The sequence below is a fragment of the Gallus gallus genome, chromosome 2 (genome assembly GCF_016699485.2).
Source record: "Gallus gallus isolate bGalGal1 chromosome 2, bGalGal1.mat.broiler.GRCg7b, whole genome shotgun sequence".
NCBI lineage: Eukaryota > Metazoa > Chordata > Aves > Galliformes > Phasianidae > Gallus > Gallus gallus.
This window is the reverse complement of record NC_052533.1, coordinates 115,685,053-115,704,770: the sequence shown is the minus strand read 5'-3', so window position 1 is coordinate 115,704,770 and position 19,718 is coordinate 115,685,053. Positions and strand designations below refer to the sequence as shown.

The following is a 19,718-nucleotide window of genomic DNA, read 5'->3' as shown; positions in this document are numbered from 1 at the left end:
AAGGAAGGAAAAGACAAAACCTTGTAAGCTCAGGACAAATGTCATGGCCTTTCAGCCTCATACACATGGCAAATGCCAACACGTGTCTATACCTAAAGGCACTCTGGACCTGTGCAAAACTATTAGACCCTCATAGTTTGTCACAGAGTCAACTGACACTCAGCTATATGGATGTGGGTAAATGTCATGCCATTCATTCCAGTAATTAAAAGAAGCAAACAAACAAGGAAAGCCTAGAAAATTCCTCTCACCTGCAGGCATGTGACTTCCTACCATGAAATACAAACATAAATTAAGACTACTTATTTGTCACTGAAAAAGAATGCAGAACAGTCTTTGAAAAACTCACATCAGCCTGTCTGATTCTTAAATCTTAGTCAGCTAAGGAGAAAATTAAATCTGAATGTTAACTGAGCAGTGATCAAACTTTTCCAATAGTGAAAAATCACAAAGACAATAAACCAAAACAATGCAGTATTCATATGGCATCGTAATGAAATTAAAATGCAGGCCAGTTCTTGGTACACAGAATGGAAAAAGGGCGGACATCTTATTGATGGATCTATGAAACTGTTTCATATAATAAAATTCAGATTCACTAAACGCAGTACACCATCATCAAAATATTAAAATCCTAAGGTGATACCAAATCCAATACGATGAAAGAGAAGTTTGTTCTTCACATGGTTAATTCATCCAGTGCTATGGTACAGACATAAACAGAACAGGACAGAAAGAGATAAAACCTACAGTAAAAAATTTAAGATGAATCTTACCAAGTAGACAAAATTTCCCTTAAAAGCCCCCCCTTTTCCTGAAATGTTTTTGTTAAATCTGAAGAAATACAACAGCATAAGCAAAACTCAAGAAATCCATGATTTTATCATATTTTGTCAAAAAAAGGAGGTCTGAAAAGATAAATAGTAGTTTGTCCATCATCTTATCCTTGGCATTCCAAAATATTTTAATAGAAATATGTTTTCCTCACTAAAAAATAAAAAGTCTTACTTCACTGACTTTTATTTAAAAATAAAAATTCTTCATGCTGCACAATAGGCAGTCACAGACCTATGGCATGATCAGCAAGGGTAGAAAGTTTGGCAATCAGTAAAGCCTGAGCAGCAAGCCGAACTCACAGCACCATGTCAGTACTGTTTAATTAATTTGAAATCCAGTGGCGTTGGTCCATATTATCCCCAAAATTCTTAATTATGAAAAAAATGGGGAAAATAATAACATAAATTCTTGTCTGCACTGTGTTAGTTGTATGGTAATTTAAATCTTCAAACAAACAAAAAGTATCTTAAACATTCTTAAAAAGGCTCTTATAGTTGCATTCAGACCAAAAAGTAAAACTGAAAAGAAGGATCTCAGCTTCCCCTTGGAAAGAAATATCCTGAGGGGTGGAAGGGGAGTATTTCCTCCTTGTCAAGGTACCAATGAAACATAAATCCATTCAGTCTTATCCCTTCTGCTGAAAGAAACAAACAGCTGTGTTCCACTTCAGTAAGCAATATATTAGAAGAGTTGGGGGCAGGAGGTGGCAGAGGGATGACCTAAAGATGCTCCTTGCCCCTAAGCACCTTTTGTAAATTGAGCCAACTTAAGTTTCAGTTCTGTCTCAGTTATCACCCTAACTCACCTCAAAATCCCATGGCAGTGGTAGATTATAATTACTAGGAGGAAAAACTAGCATTGCCTCTCAGAAACGCTAAATTTGGATTAGAGAAGCCACCTCAATTAAGTACTTCAAACAGTATTTAATAAGCGGGCAGTGGAAAGATATCCCTAATGGAAAAACTGTAGCCCTGTAATTAATCTAAGTTGAATTTCTCCTACCCCCAAAAGAAATAGTTCAGAAACAATGATTAAAACTTTCATATGATATTTAATAAATGTCTAAGAAAAAAACCTGGATGGCTTCCAAGCTCATACAATACAAAGATTGCAGGAGTTGGGACTCCACCATATAGTGCAGATGCTGCTGGAAACAATGGCAAAGGTGTGGATAATCTTTCAGCATTCCAGGAGGATGGAACTGCTGGGAGACCATGCTCTGCCTAAACAAGTTTGACTAATAAAGAGCCCAACACACATTTTCAAAAGGCAATAGTGAAGTTTGGAGGTTCTGCTCTTCACAACACAATAAGAAGTTGCCTTTTTGAACAAAGAATTCATTATTGTACTTAGTGGAAGACCAACCTAGTGGATGTAGCAAAAACCATGTTACAGAAGTGAATACCATCTAACACAGATCTATAGCAACATTTCCTCCGTATCAGTAGGATACAGGATAAAACTTTATCTTGGTGTCTCTCTATCATAGTAGGCCAATGCACTGCAGTTTATAACTAGACTTACCATAGAGCACAAAAATATGAAAGGCAGGTAAACTGTAACCAAAAGAATGATATGATATGACCGCATGTTGAAATCAAGCACAAATCCATGTCAAAAACCCATATTATCTGTAGAGCTTATTACTCTGTACTAGTAATTTCTTACTGTATTTTCTACAAGGTATAAGCCTGTCAGATATACAACAGATAAGGCCCACTTTGCATGACACTTATAATGGATTTCAGTTTTCAGAATCATAGAATCATAGAATGGCCTGGGTTGAAAAGGACCACAATGATCATCCAGTTTCAACCCCCCTGGTATGTGCAGGGTCTCCAACCACTAGACCAGGCTGCCCAGAGGCACATCCAGTCTGGCCTTGAATGCCTCCAGACAGGGGGCATCCACAACCTCCTTGGGAAACCTGTTCCAAAATCCAGAATCACCAGTAAGAGTGTTAAAATTATTATGAAGTGTTGCAAAGGCATTGTTTATCCTACCAGTGGAAGAGAACAAAGATACTGGTTTTTGAGAGATTGTTTGGGTTTTTTTTTTTTTTGCTTTTTTCTTTACATCAGTTGAGATCATGTCCCATATAAACCATCCTGATATAGATACTTCATATGAATATAAGAACAAAATTTATCACATTTCTTAATTAATTGTCTCATACTTTCAAAGATCATAGGCTACAAAATTTATGAAATGAGCCATACTTATTCTGAAAGCTGAAAATTCAGTGTTCCAGAATTTGAACACAGAACAAGGGACAGAAGATTTAATTTGGAGTTTAATTCATTATATTGTGAATTAATTGCTTTTAAAAGGAAACAGTGAGCATACATCTCTATCTGAAGTTTTGACTGCGTTATGATCTGAAAAGCTTAGCTCTGTCTTTTACATAGCTTAATGTCTTTTGAAAGAGCAGGCAGAGAATCATGGATAAGATTGATGCTACAGTCTCTCCCAAAAGGCCTATGTATCACAGTACCCTAGGCATGACCATCGGATGTTTTCAACACATACTCATAGGAAAATATTTAAGATTCTGCAAGATCCATGTCCAGATGAACAGTCAACAACAGATAATGTGTTCTGGACACAGAAGTGCAGCATCACCTGGGGGGATAGGAAGTAAAAGTTGCTTTGGAATCTCAGCCAAAGGGCCCCATGCTTTATTAAGCCTGGAACTGCGAGTGTGTAGGTGTTGGATTACACACATCAGGAGGAACTGAATGATTCCTGGAGGCACTTACGGAGAGATTTTGAATTATGGTACTTATCAGGCCCCAGGGAGTATTTTGGCAAGTTTTTGAAATTCACTCATTAATTCCTCATGCACTTCTTGGAGACAGATACAATTACTGAGGCACACAGGTTTGAATGACCCTTTGCTGGTTCATCACATGTGATTTCTAGTGCAAAAACAGAACTTTTCAGAGCAGAAACATAGGCACCCTGCAGTGCACAAGTCCTGCTGTCAGTACCTGTCACATTTGATGATCTGCAACAACCCTTCTTCATTATATGTGTCTGTAACACGAAGTTTTGGCCCATTTAAATCATTTTAAAAATTCAAAAAGTTCTACAGGTCCAACATTTCACTACACTGCTTTGCCTGGCGTGATTCAATGAATTCAGTGTTATCAGAACTGAAACAAGATGCAAGCAGTTAAGAAGTGAAGAATGCATGCAAGGGGGAAGATCATGTCCTGAGAAACCAGTCAAGCAAAAGCGCAAGCACTTGGATATGTGATTTTCAAAGATTAACATAAGAAAGAATTAGGGGCTGTTTGACTCTGGATTCTCCATCTCCAGACATTCTCAAAACAGATTAGATAAATAGCTGTTGGAAATGGTTTTACTGGAGTTATGCTGTCACAGGGTTAGTAATTAAATGATACCTTGAGGCCCTTTACAGATTCACTTCCTATCATACTCCCTGTGTAGGCTAACATGCGCATATTCTGAGAGAGGAAGACCCTGGTAAGATCAGAAGCTCAGCAGTCAAGTCAAAGAGGACTGATTCATGTTTGCTTTCCTGTGGTGTCGCTTCAGTGATCTGCTTTAGTGGTCTTTGGTGGGAACACCAGAAGGTTGTGTTGCCATTCAACAAGATCTGGACAGGCCAGGGAGTTGGGTAGAGAGAAACCTGATGAGGTTCAACAAGGGCAAACGTAGAGTCCTGCACCCAAGGAGGAATAACTGTGTGCATCAGTACAGGTTAGGGGCTGACCTGCTGGAGAGGAGCTCTGTGGGTAAGAACTTAGGTGACCTATTGAACAACACGTTGACCATGAGCTAGCAATGTGCCCTTGTGGCCAAGAAGGCCAATGGTATCCTAGGGTGCATTAAAAAGAGCAGGACCAGCCGAAGGAAGTGATCCTCCTCCTCTACTCTGCTGTGGCGCAGCCACATCTGGAGAGCTGGGTCCAGTTCTGGGTTTCCCAGTTCAAGAAAGACAGGAAGAGAATCCAGTGGAGAGCAACAAAGAAGATGAGGGACCTGGAGCATCTCCCATATGAGGAAAGAACAAGAGATCTGGAACTCTTCAGCCCAGAGAACAGAAGACTGAGGAGAGATATTATCAATGTTTATAAATATATAAAGGGCAGGAGTCAAGTGGAAGGGGCCAGGCTCTTTTTGGTGGTGTACAGTGGCTGGACAAGGAGCAATGGGCACAAATTCGAACAAAGGATGTTCCATCTGAACGTGAGGAAGAAAGTCTTTGAGAGAAACAGAGCACAGGAACAAGTTCCCCAGAGAGGCTGTGGAATCTCCTTCTCTGCAGATATTCAAAACCTGTCCATATGCTTTCCTATATGACTTACTGTAGGGAACCTGTTTTAGCAGGGTGGTTGGGCTAGATGATCTCCAGAGATCCCTTCCAATCCCTGTGATTCTGTAATATTCCAGCAATATCCAAGCTACCTAATGTCAAACCATTGTTAAACCTTACTGAATTAACTCCAAGCTTTTGCACTTTTACCTAAACCAATCTACAAAATAAGATACTCACATCTACACGGTTCCTACAAAATGAGCTATGGCCTAAACCAGAGAAGAGTCCGTGGCCAATGGCAAAGGGGTACCAAACTTCTGTGAGCATAGGAAGAGTTTCCTGCCACCAAACATGGATTTTTAGGCTTTTTTGTTTGTTTGTTTGTTTGCTTGCTTGTGGGAAGTAGCTTGGAACTAGGCATAGAAAGCTACTCAAAGCATGAACTTCACGGTTAGTATTCTTGCTGCAGACAATTCCATGTTACTGGAACCTACCCCATAAAGGCTTTTTAGTATTTTACACTAATAGTTCATGTGATTAAATGTAAAGCATGTCTACACACAGCCAGGGCAATGAAACAACATTGTCATATACGCATGTGTGACCTAGCTTTCATTTTCTTCATATATCTCAATGAGTTTAGATGTTGCAATAAAGGATTTCTCCTGCTTTTAGCTGGATATCTCTGTATCTAAAATTTAGACATAACTGAAGCAATACTCCAAGGAGCAGGATAAAAATCTCCTTCTCACTTTTGAAAGAGATCTAAACTGCAAATAAAGATATATTTTTAGGAATAATATTCCCACGGGGCCAGAAGCTTTTGTTAATACTGTAGGTGCACAGTACAGATGTTTATTATGTAAGTGGTTTTAAGTTATTGCTTAAGTTTTCAAGATAAGGATTTGCTCAAAGAAATTTTCCACTGCATAATATTCCAAAAGTAATTGTTTTATTTTAGTAACTTCTGCAAAGAAAATTTCCTTCCCATTTCTCCCTCAGCTGGACCTTCAAATCTTAGGGCCAGAGAGTGGGCTAGCAAGAAGTCATGCCATTAAGTCTGTCAAGTGATGAAGTTACTTGATATGAGCAGTAGAGAAGGAAAGCTATTAATATTACTGTATTAATGGAATGAATAGAGATAGTAAGGTTGTTTTTATGATTATCCAGATAATGTATCAAAGGTGTGAAGTTCAAAAAGGAAGCAACAGAAATTCTCATGGCAATAACAACCTTTTCTTTCTTTTTTTTTTTTTTAAATAAACTGGCGTTTGACAGGACAGCTGTTTATTAGACAAGCTACATTCATTTTCATATACTCAGATATGTCTTCATTTTTGTCATTAACAACTACCATTGAGAATACTATTTCCCTACATCACTGCATTAGCAAATGCTCTTAAAAACAAAGATGTAAACATATGGCTAGGAAAAAATAATCTGTTTACACTGGTTCTTCCATCAAAAAGCAGTAATTGAATGGCATCAGCAATGAACCATGAAGTATCTTTCTGAAAAGCGCTAAATCTACTCTGTTTCCTACAGATAAAGAGAGGTACATTTTTGCATAGCTTATACTGAACTATGACTCTGAGGTGCCTGGTGCAGAGTCAAAAAAAAAACACCAAAAACAAACCACCTTGATATTCCTGCCAAACAAACTAGAGAAGCATCAGCACAAACTCACACGGCTGACTCTCAGTTCAATTAGGCGCCAAGGAGGCAGAGTTTATTCCATAAGCAACTGACAAATGGAAACTGCTTCCTAAAGCCAAAAAGGTCAAATTGAAAATGAGTAAGGCTTCCCACAGCTCAAAGGTGAAAACAAGTTTATCACACTTGCTTTCTGCACGGCCTTCCCAGCTGCTGTTTATGCTCCCCAGCCCCTAAGCCCAGCTGCTTGTTTTCTATTAAGTACATCTCAGTCCTTCCTCGGAGCTTCATTGCCAGCTTGTTTGCAGTCAAGGCACCAGGTGGCTGCTTCTCCTCTTCAATGCCAACAGTGGTTGCTGGGCTGAGCGTGAGGATCAGCCAACATTTCTTGCCATACACTTTAGAGGGAGTACTGCCAACTACAAGTGTTAAATAATCATGAGATCATTCAAGTCTCATGAGAACTAAACAAAAAAATGACGTGGAATTTTCTGTATGCTTTAGTCTGGGGGGAGGGGGGTGAAGCCACATTCTTCATGGTTTATCCTCCACTCTTCAGCTTAAAAAGTGCCCTAGAAAAAAAGCCAGCCCCAAGAACAGGCAGCTCTCATTAGCCCAAGACTTCACAGCTTTTATAGCTGGACCACACAAAGGTCAAACCATCCTGCCACACTTGCAAACATTTCACACTTGTGAAGTTATTAATTTTTCTAGTGTTGATGGTGCACACTGTATCTGTAATTGAGAACAGGAGCAGGATTTATATTGTGCCTTCCTGCATAAAGCTTGTCTTATGTTTCAGGATGTAATAAAATTAGAATTAATATATATGTATAAAAAAATAGACATGTTCCTAACCAAATTCCTCTGCATTACCCAGTCCAAATTGTATTTCAAGTATTTAAGCTTGCAAGAACTTCTAGAATTAATATGCTGCCAAATTCCAATTTCTTTCTTAAAATATGAGCACTCTTAGTTCCATCAAAGTCAATGAGATTTTTTCCCCAGGGATTAAATATGATCATAATTTCAGTAAATAATGTAAGCAATTAGGAAAAAAAGGCAAATATACCTTGACATTAATGAAAAGTGCAAAGTATGAAATGCAGGTCACTAGGGAAGAACATAACCCAAAACAACAGCTATAACTGCTAGAGCTATAAGTAGTTTCACGAGAATGCTTTCCTGCAGAAAACTAATCAACTATAACTTATCAATGACAACATACTGTCCCACATGCAAATGTGTATGTTGAAAATATACACAACAAAGTAGATTTTCTTTATTGATGACTAACTAACGAAGCTCCAACCTGCAGTGAACTTCAAGGGACCATTCCCATGGGGTTCCAGTATGCTAAACATTTTACAAAAAGGAAGTCTAAACAACGATGCTACATATAGCAAGAGCCAGCTCAGCACAATCACATCTTCCATTTCACTTGCTTGTGCCTAAGACAGACCAGACACTTTTTGTGCTAGCACTGAATGTGTGAGAAACAGGGAAAAAACTTCACACTATGGAACATGCATGACAGAGAATTCATTTTTATTCCTTAAACAAATAGATGATCTGTTATATTCTGTTTTTAATAGTCACAAGCAATTCCAGTATATCGTTATGTTTAAGATACAGGAACCAAATGTACATAATTGAAGACAAAGGAAACTGAAAACACACTTGACAGAATTAACAGATACATACATGAAATCAGTAAATGCAACTGCCACATCCCTTCATTTGATATCTGTGCCAAAGCATCTTCTAAATTTCCAAGCATACAGCATATATCAGTTAGTTCATTTTGAACAGCAAATTTGATTCAGTAACTCATATGGGTAAATAGTGTTTTACTCTACATATGAAATTCCTTTAGATACTTTATTTTTGCATGCATGCTTCACTCCTTATCGATATGTTCCCTTTTTAACAGTCCTTATTTATTTTAAAGATCAAAGCAGATAAACTCAATACAAAGCTATGTGACACAGGCAACACCTGTTCCTGCTCCCTGTACACACTCATTCACTCACTCCCCCAGGCCCGTCTCTGCAGGTGACTATGAGCAAACAGCTAGTTCTCTGTGAGACCTGAATGGGACATACAGATTGGCAGATGTGGGCAAACACTTTCATGTCTGTTAATCTAAAAAAGAGCAAAGCTTACAAAAATATAAGGAGTAGAAAACCTTAGACAAGTTAAAATACATACAGTCTTTAAGTAAAGTTTATTTTGGTCAGGCAGAGTTTAGTTTATCAAATGTCAATCCAAAATAGCACGGGGTAGAATCTAAACAAAAACATTAGAGTAACTTTATACTAAAAGGTGACAGCTACCCTTCTTTCCTAAGGCCACTGTACCACAGTAAGCACTCTGATTCAGTGCATTACAGCATCCACATATCGGAGTGGTTCCCCTTATGTACTGCTGATACTAGAAAAATAACTCCATTTAAAATTATTATGTATAAACTAAAGCAAACGTTCAGGTGTAGTTTTGATCACCATACTTTTGTTTTTATTAAATTGTTCTTCAACAATCCCACTGATTTCACAAACCTATGAAATCAAAAAGAAAACACAGAAATTAGGGCTAAAATGTACCAAAAAAATATGATAAAATGGAAATCTGTTGTGCTTGCATTTTGTAAAAGTTTTCCATAATGCTGATCTCACAGTTAAATTAGCACTGTGGATTTTGATGAATCTCTATTTTTTTTCATTACTAAAATATTCAGAAGCAAACCAGAGCTCCTTTAGTTATATATTTTTTTTCCAATTACTCAGCATTTTAAAGGCTTTTCTGCCTTTTCCTTGTAATAATAGTGCTAAGTGGTTGCAAAAATTGAACAGTGTTGTACAGTGCATTAAGTATGATAGGTAACTATAATGAGTCAGTTGAGCTGAGATAGTAACGTTTTCATTTCTGATTGTGTCCAGGTTGAAAACTTTCCCCGAAGCAAAATGGAAATTCAGCTTTTACAGATATTTCCACATGCACATTGAAGCAGATTGTTTTGCAAATGTTGCTGACTGTAACACAACCACCTCCCTAAATATTTGTAAAAACTCAAGTAATGATGCATCTGTTCCTGTTACATGCACCCAGTTAGAAAACAAGGGTTATAACTGGGAAATAAACAACACCCAGACCATGTTGAATTACAGAGCTGAATGCATAAAGGTCTGTTAGTTACCTTAGAAGCCTTCAATCTGTCATTTTTAAACACTGAAGGGAATTAGGATCAGTAACTTCAACTTTTTCATTTCTTTTGTATATCTAAATACGCAACCTCTATTGGGGGGATTAAAGGCATTTGGCAGCAGCAAACCATTCCCCGTTATTTCCAGGTAATCAATTAGATAGTCCTGGAACCATATCTTCAAGGTTCACTTTGCCAGGTGATAAGCCTGGGTTTTATATCTGATACTGTACTGATATTCAACAGAATAAGCCACATACCATGAACACCACAGCATTAAAAAAAAAAAAGCCTGGGAAATCTTAGCAACACTTCTCACCCTGTATTAATTTGATATGTATTTTTTCATCACTTATACTTAATGCTTAACAACTGTTTTCCTTGGAGACACTTCATTTAGCAGAGATTCAAGCACTGTCACAGTTCGATCTTTAAGTAACAGATTTGTCTTAAGGGTGGAAAAAGAAAAGCAAACATATGTAAGCCTGTTCCATTTGCAAATTCTTCTCAAAACAGCTATCTGCAAAAGCTCCAGGGACAGTGGTCTTCTTAGCTGCAGAAGGAAATGGGATGCCAGCCAGAAAATATAATCTATGCTTCCTCATATCCATTATAGAATTCTTGACTGATAAGAAATGATATTAAGACCAAGTCAATTCTTGGCTGACATGAGCTAGAGAAGAGTCAGGCTGGATACGCAAAAGATGAAGGAGCCCCTGACAGGGAGAAGGGATTCTCTGTCACTTCCCCAGCACTGTACATCTCTATGTAATCTCTGAAGTTCCTTTGTTTCCCTCTATTTCAGAGAACAAATAGCTTGGACTACACTCCCTCATTTGTAGATAGCTGAAGGTAGGTGAGATGGGTCATTCTGACATGCTGAGCAGTTCAATGTAAAAAAGAATGACAATAATTTAAAAGTGGTTAATATAAGCAGAAAGCTATCACTGATTTACTTGAGTAAAATTTTTGAAACAAATTACAGCCATTTTAATGTTTGTGAAATTAAAGCAGAAAGAAATCCAGACAGACATTAGAATTGGGGCCTACACTTGTGACATGTTTACAAACATTAACTGGTGATTTTTCATAGCTTTAGTGTCAGTTATCATATTTTATCATTGCAGTTTGAAGATTAGGAAAATAAAACACAGAGAACATAAGCATTCCCCAGATTCTGCTGCAACACACTGGTACTATACATTGCCAAGCAAGATTTAACCAAAATGAACAGAAGCCACACAACGACGATCGACCCTTCTCTCTTCTTTCCCTGATTCCACACTCATGGACTTGCTCTCTGACAGGCCAAGAACAGTCACAGTTATTGAGTTCATTACAAAAACTTAACCTTTTCCATCGCAGTCTTTTTCCTACTTACATTTGAAATCCTTTCTCTTCATGATAGAAGAGGAACTTTCACAGTTTTAGCTCAGAATAAATCCCATCCTTGCAAAACATATTTATAACAATAAGGTAATAAAGCGTATTAACTTCTTGTAGAGCTCGGAGAACACTGGCACAAGAGAAAAGAACACATTTCTTTCACAGATCCTTCACTTCCTGGTCATTTTTGCACCCTGGAATTACAGTCATTCTACTTATTTTTTTGTTTGTTTCTATAGCAATCTGACTCCATCCGCTGAATCCATCATTTAGCTATGGAATCAAGAGCCTTTCAAAGCTTTATTTAACGCAAAGAGATGTACTCGCTGCTTGCTGCTTCCTGAGTCTTGCGCTTTATGGGGCCATTTGCATTAAACTAAATTGAGTGAAAAATTGGTGTAAAAGAAGAACAATCTGCTTTGGTAGGAAGGCTACTTTGTGCTCTTTCTTTACTGCTCTAAATGACCACACAAGGCGTCGGTGAAAGACAAATGGGGTGTACATTTCTTAAAAAGAGTTGCAGCAAATAAATTGGATAAAAAGTACACTGATTTGTAGCAAGATCTTCTTTGTAGCAAAAGTGCATGGCCAATATGGCAAATAAAGGAATCCAGAAAGGCGTAAGAAAATGAACAGTGTAATTCTTAGCTCTTTACAATGCTCTGTAGTATGAAGGATACAAGAAATGGCCGGTTCCCTCCAGCTGGAAAGTCTATACAGTAGTCCTTGAGCTGAACAGTTCATCGATATGCTCTTCTAGGCCAGATGCAGTTTCATGGGATGACTGTGCCCCTCAATCTTCACTGGGTTACCATCACTCGAGTCTTTGCTAAAACGCTGGGGGCATTTTTCTTGAGCATTTTTTGTTGTTGAAAAGTCAGCTGAAACAGTTTCAGCCCCCTATTGTCAGATTCTCAGATATTCTCCATAGCTCTTTCTGAATCATGCAGCACAAATGTCAGGGTATCCGCAGGGCTGAGACACAACACAGGACTGAATTATCTGAGTAAAAATATTCTGTGTTTGCTAAGTGATATTTCAACCAGATCAGTTCGTGGTTCACTGCATGCCTTCACACAGAGCTACATCTAATTTAAGTTATGGTTACTCAGCAAAGCAGGTGTTTTGGAAAAGCAGTCTAAAAGATCCTGATATAGTCAAAACAAAATCAAGTGACTTAAATTTCCTCCACCAACACGCAGCAAATTAGACTGCATTTCCATTATAAAGTTACATTTCTTTGCAACAGCAGTGTTGCAGTTTAACCCAGCAGGTGGCTCAGTGAGCAGAAAAGGGCAATGAACTCCCAACCACTTCAGAACTCTCATTCTGCATCATGTCATGTGCCATGGAATATCCCTTTGGCCAGCTCAAGTCAGCAGCCCTGATTCTGCCCCCTCCCATCCGTTTGTTAGTATGAACTGAGAAACTGGTACAGCCTTGGCTCTGTTCAACAACACTGCTTAGTAATAACTATAAACATTGGTGTGTTATTAACAATGCTTTTCTCCTAGAACCAAAAGATAGCATCACACCAGACACTCTGAAGAAAACAATTCCATCCCAGCTGAAACTAAGACAAGCAGCTAACCTTATTATCTGTCTGTCAGTGATCAGTCAATGAAAGCATCATTTTATTTTATTCTCCAAAATTCTTTCACTAATGTTAGAGAAGAGCTTTATTTTCCTAAAGATTAGCGTTTTGATTTTGACCTTTTAGACTAACCTTTTAATAGGACAGCATTAAACAACCTGAGTTTCAACACCGTGGAACAGACTTCTTAGAGAGGTGGTTGTTCCCTCTGACAGATGTGTCTGTCAATGTCTGAGAGGTGTTTGGACAATGCCCTCAATAACAGTCTTTAACTTCTGTTTAGCCCTGAAGTGGTCAGGCAGTTGGACTAGACAATCTTTGAAGACCCCTTCCAAATGAATTACTGTGTTTTATTCCACTCTTGTCACATACATCTTCAAAATTTTCAAAGCACAAAATCTGTTCATGGTATCTACTGACCTGCTTTGTCTAGGAAAATAAAGTCTATATAGTATTTTACTAATGTCTATATTATGGTCAGTATTAATCCATACTGTTAGTATTTTCTAATTTTATATTTGTAGATCATTAAGAACAACCTTTACTTCACAGAATTACAGGGGTTGGAAGGGACCTCAAGAGATCATTGAGTCCAAGCCCCCTGCTCAAGCAGGTACCCTACAATAGGTTGCACATACTTGATCCAGAGGTACTCTACTTTCTCACATAAATCATTTTTATATTCCAAGGACTAAATTACGATAATAAAAACAACTAAGGAAATCTTTGCAGTTTAAAATCACTAGAATAGACCTCAGTATAAAATCACAAAAATGTGTATGCATGTAAATACAGTTATGCACATGATCTGGTGTTTGTAAGAAAATGCATCTTTCATCTGCAAAGAATAATCTCTCTTTGTTTGTAATCATGTGATATTCACCAGGTACTGTTGGGAGGACTGAGAATTACATTGAACATGTTAAAACACAAATAAGGAAAACTTTAAAGAAATTAAGTCAGATATGATCATTAACTCATGCTCACCTTTATCCATACCTAACAGGAAATATGCCTACCCCAGGGAAGTAACTGAAATTTCACATCTAGACTATACTATGTGAGAATGAATAAGTATATTCACAGACACTAGCAAAAAAATCCTGTGCACTCATCTAATTTGACCACTTGCATACCAGTATCTCCAGCTGGATTAACATCTGTCATTTAGAAAGCCCCATCACCTCATGTTAATGACTCCAAATTAATCACTTCCCTCAACTTTTGGTTACAATGCTTAAGGCCCCTGGCTGCTAGGTCATAGCATCAATTTCCGTTGTCATAGTTTGAAGAGTTTAATCTTTCTCATTTAAAGATCTACAGACATATATCATCTCTGAAGTTCCTAGTGGATGCCTTTAGGTGAGGTGAACTCCTAACAAGACTTCTCAAATGCTGGGTCGCTTTTAATCTTCTTTAATCTCTTAAGTAATTCCAATCTTTCTTAATGACACTCGAACTGCAGATTTTAGGTGATACTATTTTGAATAATTACCTTGTTACTTAACTTTTTAGGCATGCAAGGAATGGTTTACCCTTATTTGTTTATAGCATTATTCTAAGAGCTCACACTGAGACGATCATCTGTGATCATCCTAAACCCATTAAGTCACTGCTTTCCAGGACAAAGTCTCATTATTCTGAAGCAGAGACAGATATATTTCTCTGGTGTCACATATATTTCATTTGCTTCAAATATATTTCATCTGGTTATAATAAAGTGCATTTTACTGGAATGTGGCCATTATATCAAGGGATTCATACTATTTAATATCTTCAACTTCTCCCTTACATCAATTATCTAAACCTATCAGGCACTAATGAGTCCCATTCATCTACATCTTCCCATCAGATACTCTTATTTTTTGATTCCTCAGTGAGCCAGCTTTTAATTCACCTAATGTGTACCTTGATAGTTCTCTATGTCACTCTATAACATTTTTTTTTAAATGACCATGTTATTTGTATTACAGTAATACAGTCTTTGGAATTTCAACTTTGCCACAATAATAATAATGAAAAAAAATCATATCCTTAGGTTGGAAGGTGTCTGCACTGAAATACAGGATTATTTTTTTTTTCTCACTATGATGGAAAAATTCCTCCCTTCCTTCCCAAGTTCAGTGGGAACTTTTCCAAGATTAAACCAAATATCAGACAGTAATAAACAAAGCAACATGAACTAGAGCCATAACAGAACATTCAGCCAAAAAACAGGAGCCTTGAGTCTGATTCCAACTGTCCCAGGTTGCATTTGAACTCTTACCTTTCCAAGCGTGATGCAACTACTGGTAAAAATAATGTCAATCTCTACTTTTGTTTCACTATGAATAACTGAATACTAATGTTTCCAGGATAGAAAACTGTTTTCTCTTTCATTTTCAGATTCAGAGATCTGTTATATGAAATGGTGAAGCTTCAGCTGTAAATGAAGCAAGACATCCAGCCAAGACTTCCCAGAAGGCCTGGGGAAATTGTATTTAAAGCACACCAATCCTGATTGGTATTCTGCTTCTGAAGCGGAGCTGGAGCTGTCCGGACTGACTTGGTAAATCCTTCATACCCCAAGCATACCACAGTCATGACACTCTACAAAGAGCATGGAGATGCAGCATGCCAACTTTTTTATTCTGGTTTGTATTACCACTCTTGAGATATCTGGTGAAAGAAAGATACCCTAGATTTCTTGAAAAGAATAATGAATCTCAAATTAAAGTTTCCCAGAAGTTGAATGCAGATTCACTTTTGAGATGAGAAAAAGTGTTTGTAGTGAACTTATTATTCACTGGGAATATCTATAACTACATATATTATGTTCTAATTAACTTGGTATGTAATTCATTAATACATTTTTTGCAATGCCTTATATCTACGTTTCTCAACAGAGAAAAAAAATTCTAGCCTTGCCCCAAGTCATAAACACTGAAAGAGATGTTTCCAAGTACCGCTATAATGCATCAGAGCAGAATACAGATGCAAAAAAGCTGAATGTGACTAACAGGAATGTGTTTGTGTTAATCTATAAAGGTTTCAAACAATAGCTTTTACTCTAGGCCTGATTTTGTCACTCTTACTCATACACATACATATGGTAACCGGCTCTAGTAAGAGGAAACTTTCACATCAAAACCATATTGCAGCATTAAATTCCTTTCTATGAGCTCCAGTCAAGCAATTTTCCAATTCGTAGGAACATGTATTTTTAAAATTTATTAAGTAAGAATATCTGTTTAGCTGTATGAACTTGCTCAGCATAAGGAATTTCACCTGCAGACAAACACTGTAAAGTTTGGAATTTTACTGGAACACATTCTGAATTTCTTGATCCTACAAAAAGCAGTATTACATTTTTTGGGTCTTTTTCTTAGGCAGATATTTATGCAGAATGGGAAAACGAACATTTTATTCATTACCTGTTGAAGTAATCAGTAGAGGGCTTTTGACAGCAGTGTTTCAAGAGAAGTATGAGAATGAATGGAGTGAAAATAAATTTTTTTTCTAACAATCAGCTTCTACTTTTTAGTAGTTGACTTTCCATCACAAACCCTTAGAAAGGAGGAGTTTGCAGATGTATAGCAGCAAAATGAGTAGCTAGTACTTCCGTAGGCAAGCTTAAGTTACAATAAACTTATAGTAGCCACACTACCTAGCATGCCAGTGACTACAAAATTGCCATGTCTTAATCAGGCTGGAGCAAAGGAACGTCTACACACACACACATATATATATTTAATAAGAACTATTGAAGCAATAAGTTCCCCAAAAGCCTAAGTTATTTTCCTATCATGCACATCTGTGAAATGAACTGACTGCAGGAATAAGGATCCTGCATATCCATGACTTCTGAATCTGGAGACATCCACTTTATGACTTACTTCTTGAGTTAGGCACTCAGGAAAGCAGACTTTGGGCAGCAAGTCCATCCCAGGGCTACTAAATGCAGGCCAAATTACAACAAAAGACTGCCATCATCCTTCCAGGATTCCTGGAAGGTACTGATGCATCAGAATTTTTCAATCAGCAGTATTTGTTGGGCCTGTTCTCAAGGGAAAATTTAAGCTGGCTCTTGCCGGTCCTCTGAAACTTTTCAGAAAAGCTGTCTGAGAAATGCTGTGGTGACTACAGAAGCAGTTCTTCTGTTTCTTTGCATCAGTGCCCAGTAATGAAGAAAATTGCTTTTGTCAAAAAACTCTCATCAACTGGGAACATTGTGGATCTGGTAAATATTTTCTCCAGATCCCTCCTCTTTCTAAAAATGATCTTTATGCATCCTCTGAAAACTTTCTGCAGAGAAGTAGTATACAAGCAAACTACTGAAGACAACAATGGGGAAGTGTCTTGAGAGGAAGAAAGTACAAGTCCCTTTTTACATGTTTTTAGTGACACTAAAGTCACAGAAGAACCACACACCCTTCATTTTGGATCATACAGCCTTGACTGTTCTCACTCCTCTTTGCTCAGTGCATACATAATATCAAAGAACCTATTTAACAAACAGAAGACATTTAGTTATTAGGTGACAGTTCTACTATAGAAAGTATGCACTAGTTCCTATTATTTTAATCACAAAATTTACATTGTAAGGGGAAAAAATTACAAACCTTTCTCTGGCATATGTTTGCAAATTTATATTGTTATAATTGGTATGAAACTTCTTTAAAAATGACTGACATCTAGTTATTTATATTTGGATGCTTCTGATAAATTTTTAAAATGCTGTCAGAGAGCCTAAAGTACTTAGAAAGTAAAGTCTGATTTTCAGGCATTGAGAACCTAGACCTCCTTTCCCTAAGACAAGATATGCACTGCCATATCTTTGTTGCAAATAATTGTTGGAAGATTTTGAGATTCCAAAGTGACCTAGTTCTGTTCAGTTATCATTGACTGGCTTTGAAAATAGCCTCTTTAAACTCCTGAGCACACATGCACCGCTACCCCAAAAAAAGTTTTTCCATTCTTTTTCTTGTAGAACAGTAACCACAAGGTATTAATTTAAAAGAACTCAAGGTGACTCACATATCTTCTCTTTTTGCATTGTTTTCCCACTACCAAAAACTATCTTTACACCTGGCTGCTATTATCTGAAGGTAGTCAAAGAATGTGGTAAATATTATCCACATGTAATTTATTAAAAGCTGAGTGAAAGAACAGGTGTTGCTATTGTAAAGATTAATTTTGCAGCTCTTCTGCTAAGACTCATAAATTATGAACTCCTGGGCCCCTCATCACTAAATCACAAGCACAACATCTATACAGATTTATTAACTTGAGGGTGAAAAATGATGCAGAATCTTGCCAGCTGCTCAGACTACAAGCACTGGCATCAGCAAGTATGCCAAACCCTCCCTGACTCCCCACTTTACAACTGGGAATTTGGAGCTTCTCTTTGCCAGGAATGATGGTTCTACACTTTCTGCTTCCCCATGACCTAGCATATCATCTCTCTTGGGCATTATAAGATTGTTATTTTTAATAACATTGATGATGATTAGATATCAGATATAGGAATTATTGCTTTGATAAACAGTTTTTGTTCTACTTTAGTAATGTTAGTAGAAAGACTGACATACTAGAAATGATGCAGTATTTGGCTATACAGACTTACAAATAGCCTCAAAAGAATATATGACAGCTGCAGATCCCTCTTCACTACAGAAAGCATAGTTCACAATTACCTTTTCTCCCCCTTCTCTAGCTTTATGCCACCAGGTCCAGAAAAAATAACTATTATTACTCAGGCAAGTATAATCTCTTTGATCCCAACGTAAGGACTGACATTTACACCTAAAATCTACAATTTTCTCACAACAGGCAGTGGCAACAATCTACCATAATTCCTGGAATCTTATAGCACAGGAGCTTGGATGCTCAGAAATGCCCCCACCACAATTCAGGCACTGCACCTAAGAAAAGACACTGCATCTGACAAGTCCCGAAGCATCAGTTTCCCTCATCACACATTTAGCACCAGTCTGTGTGAAGCCAGTCCTACAAATGTTGGTGGGATTCCAAATTCATTGGAGAAAAACAGAAAAAAAAATCACGTCCATGGATTGGGTAGGTACCACACTCTCTCTTTGGCCACTTATGGTGGGTTTCAACCCTAAGGTAAGTGAAAGGTTCAGATGTAAATAAAACTACTGTTACCAACTTCGGGCTAAAATCAACTGAATACACAGAACTTCCATTTTACACTACTCTTATTAAAAAACTAGCTCACATTCTTCAGTGTCTCAGCAAGTAAATCAAAATTTCATAGTCAAACCTCAGACAATTTATGGATTTGTGGAACTGGTATATGAGTATAATTTTTTTTTTAAAGTGGCATCATTAAGAAATATATCCTGTTTATCTGGTACGATTATCATTAACCACGAATTCATTCCCATACACAGCTACTCCATTCCATGAAGGGATTGGCTTTTTCATATTTTTAACTGTGAATGTTTAAGGAAGTTTTAGTCACATATATTAAGACTTGTAAACACACTGATTAAATTGCCTGTTCTTTTTAAGTATATCACCTTAATTATCTATGGAAATAGTTTGCGTATTTACCCTTTCAGATCAGAAAACAATCGCAAAATGTGAAACGTAATATTTTCAACACAACTATTTACAGGTACCTTGTAGCCAGATACAGCATGCTGTAGTCTGAAAGTACTGTGATTTATAGCATGCTACTTGTTGTTACCTGTTCTGTCATTTAGGTTATGAACCTGCTGACCTTTACGTTCAAGATTAGACAACTGCTTCAAAGA

At 37.4% G+C, this 19,718-nt stretch overlaps 1 protein-coding gene across 2 annotated transcripts in view; it reads right to left on the bottom strand.

Annotated features, from left to right (window-relative positions):
* Positions 1-8,306: 8,306 nt before the first annotated feature.
* Positions 8,307-19,718, bottom strand: part of C8orf34 (C8orf34 homolog) — a 170,730-nt gene continuing 159,318 nt past the window's right edge. For both annotated transcript variants that reach the window (XM_025147990.3, XM_015282758.4), the window contains one exon: positions 8,307-9,333. In XM_025147990.3, coding sequence (XP_025003758.2) covers positions 9,326-9,333 — 8 coding nt within the window. In that variant the 3' untranslated portion in view covers positions 8,307-9,325. The remainder of the gene's footprint in view (positions 9,334-19,718) is intronic.